General features: G+C 35.1%; 1 protein-coding gene across 2 annotated transcripts; it reads left to right on the plus strand.

Annotated features, from left to right (window-relative positions):
* Positions 1-189: 189 nt before the first annotated feature.
* Positions 190-5270, plus strand: LOC107803957 (J domain-containing protein required for chloroplast accumulation response 1). 2 transcript variants are annotated; one of them, XM_016627761.2, is made up of 9 exons: positions 190-942; positions 1819-2543; positions 2623-3128; positions 3212-3323; positions 3496-3563; positions 3861-3926; positions 4009-4086; positions 4314-4490; positions 4875-5270. In XM_016627761.2, the coding sequence occupies exons 1-9, from the start codon at positions 521-523 to the stop codon at positions 4911-4913; spliced, it is 2193 nt and encodes a 730-aa protein (XP_016483247.1). In that variant the 5' UTR covers positions 190-520; the 3' UTR covers positions 4914-5270. The 2 variants fall into 2 exon arrangements, 1 of the variants encoding a protein (XP_016483247.1); XR_012699921.1 differs by having other exon boundaries at positions 195-942; positions 4009-4122; positions 4270-4490.
* The last annotated feature ends 8780 nt before the right edge of the window (positions 5271-14050 follow it).

A 14050-nucleotide genomic window follows, 5' to 3' on the forward strand; every position in this document is an offset into this window, starting at 1 on the left:
GGAAAATCTAGACGAGTAAATTTTTTTCTCACCAAATATTAGGTGCTTAAGGAGAAATTGAGCAAGAAAAAATAGAATTTGCCAGTGAGGCTAATATTCTTTCTCCTTTTGTCTTTTTGCAATATTGTCTTCTCTTATCCACACTATTCACAGCCATAACATTATCCCACCAGCATATCCTGTGGTTTCAGTTTCCCACTAAACTATTAGTATTGGGTATGTAGTCTATTCATATAACGTCGTAACCCCACTTACCTGTCTTGGAGTTCTGTTCATAACTTCCAACCACATAATTTTCAATTTTTAAGCATTTAACAAAAACACATCATTTTCGTGAAAATCTTAGAATTCAAAACCAAAGTACACTTCGAACATGCATTAATTTCTCTCAAGGCTCCCACCTATGTTCATGCATGAACTCAGGTTTCCCCAAGAATTGGAGTTTCAACAATTTCCCGCCATTTTTTTGTATTTGAACTTATTGTTTAGCAGTTATCCATTTTTGTAATCTTGGTTTTCCATGGAGAGAATTTCCCTAAAGGAAAATGTTTTATTCGAATATGGTACTCAAAGATCATTTGAGAACTCATCTAGTGACATGGACATGGATTTTAACGATGTTTTCGGGGGTCCCCCGAGGCGCTTTTCAATCCAAGAAGGGAGAAAGAGGCATAGTTTCAATGACCCAATGGAGTATGAAGAAGATTCAGCAGGTTCATCGCGCAATTCGTATGAAAAGCCAGTTTTTGGGGCAGAAAATGTTAATAGAAGGCGAAATCAAGGTGAAGATTTCTATGATGATATATTTAGAGTTGATGAGTCGCCGAGGAGGAGTGATAGGGATCCCTTTGGCTCAAATCCTGGTTCCAGAGTTTTAAGCCCTGTTCGACCTTTGTCACCAAAAGTTGAAGCTTTTGGCACTTCACTCCCAGCTCAATTCAGGTACTTTGTGTACCTCTTTTCTTTTGCTTTTGAGTTAATATGTGGAAGGATTTAAGTTATATATACTGACAGTGTAACGAATTTTTATACTTTAGGTCGGGGGATGCAACTTTAAGGTATCGGATCCATATGAATCCAGTACTTTTGACAGTGTAAAAGTTCAGTAGATAAATAGTAGATATGAAGCCATAACTTAAAAAATGTAATGGATTCTATACTAAGAACCTCAGAGGTTGAATCCATAGAGCTTAAATCTTGGATCCGCCTCTGACCGGTTATAGTAGGCTATTACAATAGTTTCCGGGTTACGTTTTAGTTACATGTTGTAGGTCAACTTAACCTGATAATCTGTCAGTGCATAGAGCTTAAGCTTTATATACGATATGTTTTCTCAGTTAAATGTGCAGGCCTATAAATCCATTTATTTTTGGAGTTTGTAGTAATTTTGATGTCCCCCACTTCCTGATGGCAAATAAGGGAAAAGGACTGAATTGTTGGCAGCAGTAGCTGGCCTTTACACTGTAAAACAGGAAAGAATGTTAACAATTACTTGCTGTTGAATTAATGGCGATAATCTGTACTCCTTTTTGCGGTCCCTTTTTGGGCACAGTGGTAGTATTGTAACAATGGTGTAAGCCAATTGTGTGTCTACTAGAGTTGTTTCAATCTATATCTTTTACAGGAAGTAAATAATTTCAGTTTAGATGAACTTTACATGACAACATCAACTGATCTACTCTCTATAGCTGATAAAGGAAACGGGTCAATTCTAGTTTTTTAACGTTTGGTGGTCGTAGTAGTTGGATTTTCTAAGGAGCAAGCTGTTGTTACATTGTTGCTTCATAGATTGATTATTAGTGTTTGTTCGCTCTCCAGCCTTCCTGCCAAGTTAACGAAAGCAACAGATCTTCCCCTATTTTCTTCGGGAAGTCATAGTCAACACAAGAAGCGAGAGAAAGAGATGAAAAATGATGCTGCAACATTTTATCGACAAAGTCCATTATCACGTGAAGGTACTTCTATTGGTGATGAGTTAAGATACATGTCTGAATCTGATGAGCAAGAAATAGGAGGGAATCTGAAGACGAATGGAGAAAGCACGGAAGCTTCAACTGATGAATACCAATTTCATTTCTCCATATACAAGTGGGCAGGCAAAGGAGTTCCCGTACTTATTCCACTGAAGGGAGGGAAGCATTTCAAGTTTAAAGATAAGATTAAACTTGAAAGATGTTCTAGCTCCAATGGAAGGATAGAGAATGATGACTTGGATACCAGCTCACCTCTAGGAGAAAACCTCAACATATCCAGGGATGGGAATTCTCAGTCCTTTAGTACTACAAGTAAGATCTCCGAGAGAGGTGACAATGCAAATGGTATCGTTGGGGAAACTGTCGGCATTTTCAAGTCAAAGTCCGTTCAAAGTGTTAAAGATGACACTATATTAAGAACTGAATGGGAAACAGAAGAACCTCAATTCAGACAGAAGACAGGTTTAGGTGAGGGAATTCAGATAGAAATTCCAAAGAACTCCGAAGAAACTACAAAGGATGAGTTGAAGCCTCTTCGTGCATTTTTAGTTAATGAGGCCAAGGAAAAAGGTACTTTCTAATTTCAAACCTGGCAACTACAGACATTTGTAGTCTTTCTTACACAAAAATTGTCATTTTTGCTTTGCAGGTGACGTTAAGATGGCACAAGAAACAGAAGGGAAGAGTAACACGGTCAAAGCTACGAAAGCAGAAGCACGATCAAAGGTTAAAGTCAAGGAAAATGTGAAGAAAACTGATGATGAGGTTGATAAAAATTTGAAGAAAGGTGATGTTGAGGTCAGTGACAACAAGCAAAAAAGCGACTCACAAGCTAAGAGAAAAGGGAAGAGAGGTTTAGACAAAAAACCTATAGTAGATACAGGAGTTAACAGAGGTAGTCCACAAGCTTCTCCGTTAAGCTCAACCGAGAATTCTACTAAAGCTGGAATTAAAGGAAAGGTTCAAGACTTTGTAAAGATGTTCAACCACGAGGTTCATTCGACACCTCAAGAAGGTGAAAGCCGAAGCAAAAGCTTTAGATGGAAAGCTAGCAGCAATAGTGGAGTTGAAAGTGAAAAGAGTTTCAACATGCCAAAAGCAAATGAGAAAGTTCGGTTCCCCACCGTTAACAAGACGCAAGATGCAACTCAAAATGTAGGCACGGGGACAGTTGGTTCACCGTTGTTTCCCGGTAGTGATCTATAGAATTTTCTGATTCTATGTCTTGCTTTTTGCAGGTACACCAAAATGTTAACAAGCAGGAAAAAACAACTAAATATTCCCAAACGAAAACACCAATTCCTCAGACTAAAGATTATTCAGATCAAAAGGCTGCTCCATCAACTAATGGTTAGTTATATTATTGTTCTCAATTAAGTTTAAATCATCTTTTATTTTTCCGATTCCAATAGTTCATTCCACTGTAGCCTGCAAATGTTAAAGGAATAGCTGGTAATGGCAGCATCAACTTTTACTCATTTCTATACCATAAATCAATTCCACACTTGTGTGTTTATTGCAGAGTCAAAACGAGATGATCGAAAAGCTTCAGTTGGAAGCATGGATGATCTATTTGGTGGAAATTATGTGGTATGAATCCTTCTCTAAGTTTCTTTAATTGACTGTTTGTGAGCATTTATGATGTTTGGCATTGCAACTTTATGCTGTACCCAAAAAAGAAGAAGTAATGCAAGTATTAGAAGAGGGAAGAAATATGTTAGACGAAACAGAAACATCCTATTTTAATATGCAACTTGTTACCAGTTTGATGTCTTAATAGGTCGGGTCATATGACTTCAGATCTTTGCAACTATAAGGGGAAGCACATTTGTGGAATTGCTCAGTTGTATATTTGTGTTACTGATGAGATAGTTTACCTTTTCGTAGGTGGAAGAATTATTTGAAGATCAGGACAATGCTTCACAAACTAATAGCAAATCTGAGGACAACCAAGTAATTTATTTCTTTTTGTCGATATCTCTGCTGAATTCAAGCATCCATAACATGATTGTAATTGTTTGCTATTATATTATAGGTTTCAGATGCTAAAATTAGGCAATGGTCACATGGGAGGAAAGGAAATATTCGCTCATTGCTCTCAACCTTACAACTTGTAAGAGTATTTCCTCTTTTACATCTTTTTTTCATGGCTTTCCTCAATATGACCTTAAAACTTAATCCAATGTTAAGGGTAAAAAAACTCAAATCCATCAGTTTCTGTTAAAGCTTTAGTTGATGATGATATTTGAATATTTCAATAATTTCTTCCTATTGTTATATTTGTGGAAAGGAATAGGATTTTTTCTCTCTAATTGTTAAAGCACAATCATTTTTAAACAGGTTTTATGGCCAGAAAGTGGATGGAAGCCTGTGGCGTTAATGGATTTAATTGAAGGAAGTGCAGTGAAGAGAGCATATCAAAGAGCGTTACTCTATATACATCCGGATAAGCTCCAACAAAAGGGTGCTGCTGCTCACCAGAAATACATTGCGGAAAAAGTTTTTGATATTCTGCAGGTACCTTATAATTTTGTTGAATGCTACATGTCAGTTTTTCCGAAGCAAAAAATCCCAGTTTCGGATCCAGGTTTTAGACATGTCTCACTAGATATAAGCAATTTTTTCCCTAGAGCAAGTCTTACAACATTAATTTTATAATGTGAGTGTGTAGTAGCATATGAACCTTACACAAAACTATGATGCAAATGAAAAACTGATCATTGTTGAGTATTACGAGTCATATACATTTTCTGGTTTAGACTGTTAAGTCTATGATTGTTCTATTCGTCGTGATTCTACTACTATTATTCAGCCATGCTATTAAGTTAAGTCATGTTTCATGAGCCGAAATCCTTTTACTTATATTGTCGAATCATATTTAGCTAAGTTTGTTTGTTGCAGGAAGCTTGGGATCATTTCAACTCGCTTGGTCCTATGTAACATTCACATATGCAATGTGGTATCTGAGGAGGCACGGTTACGAAAAATCTGTTCATCTGTGTACATACCAGGCAAATATGTCTTACATATTCAGTCCACACAACATACCATAAACTGGTTCATCTATACTTAAAAGAGCAGACAAAGACTTTCATCAAAGTTCATATATTCTTTTTGCCACAGCATAGTTATGAGTTAGTGAAAGTTGTTACAACATGCGATAGTAGGCAGCAGGAAGCTGGCCTTATTTTGGATTTAAATGAGAAAGGAACAGTTGATAATCAGAAACTGTGAAATTAATTGGCTCATAAACCTGACCCCACTTGTGGTAATATACTGGATTATTGTTGTTGTTGTTGTTGTTGTTGTTGTTGTAGTATCAACATAACTCTGATTCCCCACTCAACTTCTTTGTTGGTGAAATCAAAGGTGAGCCTGAAGTTTTTGGTACATATAGGCATCCTCAAGATTAAAGAGTTTAACTTGTTTATGCTTACAATGTAAATAACATTTTTACACTACCTAGAAAATAACTGCAGGTTACCGTCCATAATAAGTAGGATTAACAACCTGAAAAATAAGGTAGGTTATCGGCTTCAATATTTTAAAATACTTTGAAGTGTAAAAGTCAGTTTAATGTAAAATACCAATCATATTCTAAAGTCATAAATGTCCTCCACTTTAGGATCTCAAGCAAGATTCTCATCAAACATGGGTTCTAAATGTAGACGACGACGGATTTATATTCAGAAATATTGAGTTCTCAAATGTATATTTGACTATCAATATTTATCTTTGTGCGTATATATAAAAAAAATTAGATCTCAATTCTACTGAATTCACGAACCCATGATTGAATCCGTGACAGAGACAGAGCTAGCTTAGAATTGATAGAGAAGTTGCAGTAGTTATTCAGTTAAATTGATAAAATTCATTTGTGAAAAATGTTTCATTCCTAAAATCGACCATAACTTTGTCACTGATTTTTATCATTTGCTATTAAAAATTTGCAACTCCAATACAGTTTAGAAAAGTATTATTGTGCAACTTGCATATAATAGAGTTCCTATTTAAGGTAAAAATTGCACAGGTACCCTATTTGGTCGCCCCCATTTAATCTATACCCATTTTTTAAAAAGTTTTAACCTGTACCTACTTCTTAAAGAACTTCAGCCCATTTCTCCTCCTCCTCCTCCTTCTCCTTCTCCTTCTCCTTCTCCTTTCTTCTTTTCCTATGTTGGTGCTGCTATAAAACTTCAGTTTATAGGGATGAACTTTCTGCTGAAGATTAACATTTGCTGCTTATGTACTTTGACCAACCTAATAACTTCCAAACAAATAAATACAGAAAGCAAGCCACAAGTCATCTTTGTAGTGAGCTCATTGTCTTCAAGCACCTTCAATACAGAAAGCTAAGGGATGATAGCAAGAGAAAACAACATAATGGACCTCGCAAAAGAAGAAACTCCTTTGTAGTTTATACCTTTTCCAACTCAATGTTGTGTTTGTCTAATTGGTCCTTCAACTCCTTCCTCCAATTTTGAATCAGTCTCTTCTGCTTGGTTATAAGCTCAGTCTTTGTTTTCAACTCTTCTTCCATTTTTGCAATCCCCTATTCTTAACTTTTGGTCATAAGCAACAAAAGTTAAGAATGCTGAAGTTCAGCAAATATAAACAAAAACTTCAGCTCCTAGAATGCTAAAGTTCAGCAAATACAAAACAAACTTCAGCCCTGAAGTTCATCACAAACATAACAAAGTTTCAGCTAAAACATGCTGAAGTTAAGCAAATATAGAATAAAACTTCAGCTAAAACATGCCGAAGTTCAGCAAATAGAGAACAAAACTTCAGCTACTAGAATGCTTAAGTTCAGCAATTACAAACAAAAACTTCAGCAAATAGAGAACAAAACTTCAGCTACTAGAATGCTTAAGTTCAGCAATTACAAACAAAAACTTCAGCAAATAGAGAACAAAACTTCAGCTACTAAAATGTTAAGTTTAGCAATTACAAACAAAAACTTCAGCCAACACTTGGTTCAACAATTTTTGCTACTTCAGGCCCATCTAATAGAATGCTGAAGTTTGCGTGATTGTTTTTGCTACTTCAGGCCCGTCTACTAAAATGCTGAAGTTTGCGTGATTGTCTTTGCTACTTCATGCCCGTATGCCTGAAGTTATGTGAAAAGTTGGTACACTTGCAATTTTTTTGCAAAGCGGTTATAAATTAAAGCGTGACCCAAAAAGCGGGTAAGGAGGAGAAAACATAAAGAGCCAAAATTTAAGAAATTTTTTCATAATCTTAGCAGCAAAGGTATTTTACATACATGGCAACAAGATAAATACATCCCCTAGCAGAAAGCTATCAATTTGAATCGTTAATCACATTTAAAAGAAATTTAAATCATTAATTTTCTAACAAAAAGTCAAAAGGGGTTTAATTTATTTCGTAGTCTTCTCTTTAAATTGATTCACGGCCTAATTTAGCTCCCGACATCAGCTTCATAATGGTTGAATCCCTTCGTTTCCATATATATTGCACATGTTTTCAAACATTTGTCTTCCGTTTCTTTGCTAGGGAATATTTTTAATATAATAGTCATTTATCATTTTTATATGCAAAAATTAAATGCTAATCGTTATACTATCCAAACAAGGCTTATACTTATTGCTCACCTTACATAACCCATTTGTTCTCATTTACAAAAATAAAATTAATAAATTTGAAATATAACATGTATAATAATATACACACCAAAGCTTGGAATATAACCTCATACTTGCAATAATATATGTTGTATAAATCATGTATAAATTTTAATTAACTATGTATAAATTATAATAGATAAATTATACACGATGTAAATCATGTATAAATTATACCAGATAATATACCAAGTAACAACCAAGTATAGATTGATGTTATATTTTATCATAAATTTTCAGCCATCTATGTATATTGATTGCCACACCTCCTTTTTACTTACACCCCATGAAGGGTGTATAAAGGGAGTTTTTTCAATTAAAGGACAATCGAAACGGGATTTATTTATTTGAAGATTCAAAGTCGCCACTTAGGATGATTTGTGGTGTCCCAAGTCACCGGTTCAAATCCCGATTCGAGGAAAAGATTGACTCTGTATTACAGTCCGCGAACACAGAAATCTGGGTAAGAAATTCTGTTAACCTGGGAGAAAGTGTTAGGCATTCCCGAGTTTCGTGGTTCTAGCACGGTCGCTCAACTGTTATTTTTGGCTCAATTATTTGATTTTAAAAACAGTTTTAGATCTATGTGCATTTTAGCTTTCAAACCGCTTTTACTTAATTTTTAAAGAAGATTAAACATCGTTTAAAACACGTCTTTGGATTGCGCCACATGAAATGCACCCGCAATCCTAAACATATTTTATTCAACGTTTTAAGATTTGATTTGGGTCACATGAAATGCACACCCGAGTTTAGGAAGGTAATATTATTAAAATACGCGCCCAAAGCAACTACGCGTTTTAAGTTTGCGAGGGTCATGGAAAGTTTGCTAATGGCGCACCTCGAAAGAAAACAAACCCATTAATTAAATGAAGGTCGTGCATTTAAAGTTTTTGTTGGTCACAACGCGCCTCGAATTCAATTTTAAGGGGAATTCAAGATTGAACTCTTAAGGGCCCTAACTATATTTGCTAAGTATGGCACACCTCAACTGTTGACAAAGAGCTTAATTAAATCTGAGGAGAATACTGAAAGGGGTTATAATTACTTTAACCTAAGGTTTGAACTTAATCCGCTTAATCAACAAGAAACCAAAAAGAGGCAGAAATTGCACTATCTCTAATCCAAAGATTGGCCCGGCCTGAAACCCAATTGTAGTTGCCCCTTACTACTGATTCTGCGTGAGAGGTAACTGGGCTCAATGGAAGCCCAGCTGGGCAGCCTAGTTATGAAACGAAGGGCAATTGTAATTGGGCCAATGATGATGGCCCAAAACATGATTCAACAAATATACTTGAAGCCAATTATCATTCAAGGAAATTCTGGATTTGGACGAGTGCTAACAATCCTTAAACCAAATGTAAAACATGTTCAGAACTCAGCGCATGTAATCTATAGCAGGATTACAGGATAAGTCATACAATCCTGGATCCAGACCTCAAACTATACAAGAACAAACTTAAACAAGATCGAAAGAGAGCACAACCTGTACCAAATTTATTAGAACAAAGTCTAAATTGACTTACATTCAAACCATGGCTGTGACAAAACACAATCCAACAACCAGACAATGGTTGCTAATTAAATTAGACCATAGTATTTAATTAATACACATTAAGAGACCTAAATAGCTTTAAATCAACTACATTTAAACAAACTCATATCCAAGCCTTAAAACAAAATGAAATGCACATAAGAAGCTAAACTAAAACATAAATGACAACATGGTACAATTTAACACAACAGGGACTGATATTTTCATTTAAAACCAACTGGATCACAGATCTTATTACAAAGCTCAATCAGGTTTCAGTTCCATCCAAGTTTCAAGAGCATACCTGGAAATTGAAAGGGAAAAAGAGGTGAAGAAGCAGTAGATAACAGCAGAACAAAAAGCACAGCAGTATCAATGCAACAGTGACCTCACAACAGCTTGAAACCTAGAAAAACCCAAAATCAAACCATCTCCCAACCCAGGTGCAAGATGTGAAACTTTCAGAGATTTTAACTAACGAAGAAGATTAGAAATCCCCAATTGATACAGAATTTGATCAGTTTTTATCAAAGAAATATGCTGGAAATCAGTGCAGTTTCAGAATTCTCAGTCGTTTTTGTTTTCTCAGAATTTTTATCTCTTTCCAGTCTCTCGGGTCTGCCTTGAAAGGCAATTTTTGGATGCCTTTATAGGCAAGGGACTAGGGCAGCTTAAAGATATCAGTCTTTGCATTTTGCCCCCTTTTCAATTTTGGTTTTAGCTCACCTACCCCTAATGTAAAATTCAGAATTTCAAAATAGTCCCAAACCCCAGCTTCCTAGAAGCTTCCCATTCAGTTACACAAAGATTCCCCACCCCAATTACCTATACTACCCTCCACACTACTGTTTATTACCCTCTATATGCGAGGAAGAACCCGGGTCCAATTGATCCAAATTAATGGGTCTGCGTAGACCCAATTCAGTTCCCTTTTAGGCTATTTAATCCTTATGAACCCAATTAATATGAAGAAAAACCCAAAAACCCAAACGTTCAAATTCAGAAACCTAATGACTCGGAACAAAATTAAGCCCAAAATAAGAATGAAAATTCAAACTATCCATACTTGAAGACAGGACCCAACTAATAATCAAACACAACTTAAATCTAACATGCAGATACAGACAGTGTGAAGAAATAAAAAAACAAAACAAAAAAATGGTAAATCAAAATCAGAAAACTAAAAGAAAGAGTAAAAGAAGGTAAGAAGAGAACAAAGAAACAGAAGTTAAATAACAAAAGGTAAAAAAGAGCAAAATACCTAAAAACAACTCGGACCAGTAAAGAATGGCGACGAATCTTCAAGTCTTCAAATTTTCGGCTCAGTTTGAGATTAATCGTGTGTTCTTTATCAGAAACACACGAATAAAGTCAAAATGGACCTAAAATCTTCAATGAAATCTTGATTCGGAAATCTTGGGATTTTAGGGTTCATTTTCTGATCTAATATTCGAGAAAATCGGGCAACATTCGAGGGAAACTGACCCGGGATTTGGGAGGAGGTGGTCGTGGAGGTTCCAGGATGTAATTTTGGTGGTGAACAGAGGTGGCGCCGCCGGGCTAAGGCGGTGAGAATTAGGGCGGCGGATTAGGGTTTCGGGGGTGTCTCTGAAGAGACGAGGGTGAGTGAGAGACGATGAGGGGGGTGAGAGGGGGGTTCCGACATTTATATATCAAGATGAAGTTAGTTCTGAACCGTTTGATCAACTGAGATCAACGGTCCAGATCAAAAAGTGTGAAATGACATCGTTTAGTGGGGTGTGGAGATGGACCGGGTGGAAACCAGGTTTGGGCCTGGGTTGGGTAGTGTTCTGGCGGATTTCAATTAAAAATGGTCCAAATTACAGCCCCCTTTTAATTGACTCTTCCCATTTCTTTTAATCAATTCTTTTTCTATTCTTTTTTTCTTTTCAAATTAAATTAAATCCTAAATTACTTTAAACTAAATATTTCACCAAATTAAACTAATTACTCGAAATAATATTTACCCCAATTAGTTAAAAACCAAATTCAAGGAAAAACTACCAAAATTCGAAATTAAAATTAAAAAGTGCAAAATAAACTATTTTTTGTGATTTCCCCATTTTTATAAAATAACTAATTTGTTAATTAATCCTAAAATATAGAATTAAATCCTAAATGAAAATGCAACATATTTTTGTATTTTTCATTAATTAAATAAAATAAATATGCACAGACAAATGCAAACATTTAACATAAAATGCCACGAAAATCCACAAAATTGCAAACACTGAAAGAAATTATTCTGTTTTGAATTTATGGGAGTAATTCATATATGGCAAAAATCACGTGCTCACATTGATCGTGTATTATTAATGTTAATAATAGTAGATAATAAATATATACAAGGAATACATCTATACACAATATTATAATAGTATAAAATTATGTATAAATGTGTACAGATACAGTATAATTATGGTATTTAATGGTGTATAGACTTACAATAATATATTGAAGGACAAAGGCATCTTCGACAAATATAATAATCCTATTTGAAGAAGATGTCATAAATCAACGAAATAGAAAATTCTTCGATTTTTTTGTTTTTTTTTTTGTTTATGGAAAGAGAGAAAATATGCAATCCGTTTACACGATATTAGCGAAGATTGAAATATTTTCCTTAAACATTGGGTGCTTGTATTTTGGCTATTAAATAGATGCCCTTTATAGCGGTATTTAAGGGATTACAATTATATATATATATTTTATAAATGCTATAACTGTAATAAAATCTGCTATATTTGGAATCTGTTATAAAATAACGACTGTAAAGTAAATAAACTAAAGACAAGTATAGAGAGAAACTGATATATTATTCGAATTCAAACTCATGTACATAATGAACTGAAATCTCTTCTATTTATAGAAGAAAGGAAGCTGCTGTGTAAGCTGTTACGCAAGCTGTTGTGTAAGCTGCTATTACAAGCTGCTGTGTAAGCTGCTACGCAAGCTGCTGTGTAAGCTGCTACTGCAAGTTGCTGTGTAAGCTGCTACTACAAGCTGCTGTGTAAGTTGCTACTATACCAGATATGGATAATCTTCTACCTAAGGTAATGTTTATCCATAACCGGGTACCGAAGTGATAAGCTTCTTCAGGAAGCTTATTTCCAATAGAGTACTAAATAGATAAACATATTTACGGTGGAGTCTCATATGGATAAACTTCTTCAGGAAGCTTATTTACAACGGAGTACTAAATGAACATCTATAATATAATATATTTATAACACTCCCCCTTGGATGTTCATTAAAAGATAATGTGTCTCATTAAAACCTTACTAGGAAAAACCACGTGGGAAAAAAATCCTAGTGAAGGAAAAAGAGTACACATATTTAGTAATACGCATTGCTAGGTGCCTCATTAAAAACCTTATAAGGAAAACCCCATGGGAAAAAATCTTAGTAAGGGAAAAAGAGTACATCGCGTATTTTACTCCCCCTGATGAAAACCTTGTTTCAAATATTTGAGTCTCCGCATTCCAATCTTGTATACCATCTTCTCAAAAGTTGAAGTTGGCAAAGATTTAGTGAATAAATCTGCTGGATTATCACTTGAACGGATTTGTTGCACATCAATGTCACCACTTTTCCGAAGATCGTGTGTATAGAATAATTTTGGTGAAATGTCTTCGTTCTATCTCCTTTTATAAATCCTCTCTTCAATTGGGCTATGCATGCATCATTGTCTTCGTATAAAATTGTGGGTCTTTTCTCACATTTCAAACCACATTTTTCTCGAATAAAATGAATTATTGATCTTAACCATACGCATTCCCTACTTGCTTCATGAATAGCTATTATCTCAGCGTAATTTGAAGAAGTAGCAACAATAGATTGTTTTATGGAGCGCCATTATATGATAGTACCTCCATATGTAAATATGTAGCCAGTTTGAGATCAAGCTTTATGGGGATCAGATAAATAACCTGCATCTGCATTACCAATACGATCTGCACCACTTTTGTTAGCATTAGCAAGATAAATAAGTACACCATCTACACCGAGATAGAATATTTCAGGACCAAGGAGCTCCTCATCCTCTTCTACAGGTTGGAACGGATCCTTATTCACTTCAAGTGATTGAATATTCATTGGTGTACTTAATGGATATACTTTGTCCATGTAAAAGTATTTTTAAGACCCTCTTGGAGCTCTTCCGGAGTTCCAATAAGATTTAAGTCACCAACATAAATAGCAAGTGTAACAAATTTTGATGACATTTTCTTTATAAAAATACATGGACAAATAACATAATTTATGTAACTTTCTTTCAGAAAATATTTACTGAGGCGATTATACCACACGCGCACAAGTTGCTTTAAACCGTACAAAGATCTTTATAATTTTGATCGAGTACATTTTTCAAGACTTTGAATTATATGCTTCGGGCATTTTCAATCCTTCAAGGATCTTCATATAGATTTAGCCAAATAAGTCATATAGGTTAAGACTTGTATCTAAATAGTATGACATCTTCAAGTGTCTGGACTCCTAGTCCGATCCTCACAATCGTTTACAATATTGTGCACTATATTGTATTAAATATATCGTCGACGATCATTTTGTGTCAATTCCGAAGCGACATAACTTGTAGAGATCTCATCACTTTCTTTATTTTCAGGTACCTGAACTTTTTCGGGAGTTTCATGAAATGTTATGTCGTGGGCTCTTCTAGAGCTTATTTCCTCCTCATTTTGATCATTAGCTCCTACTATTTTTCAAGGATTGTTACCTTTGGAACCGATTGGTCTACCACGCTTCATGCGTACAGTAAACTCTATCCTTCAGGGACTTTAATTTTAATAGGAGCATTTGCAGTTGAAATATGATATTTAATTTTGGATCAACAAATGCTTCTGGCATTCGACTTGAAT

This window comes from Nicotiana tabacum, chromosome 16 (assembly GCF_000715075.1).
Source record: "Nicotiana tabacum cultivar K326 chromosome 16, ASM71507v2, whole genome shotgun sequence".
Classification (NCBI taxonomy): domain Eukaryota; kingdom Viridiplantae; phylum Streptophyta; class Magnoliopsida; order Solanales; family Solanaceae; genus Nicotiana; species Nicotiana tabacum.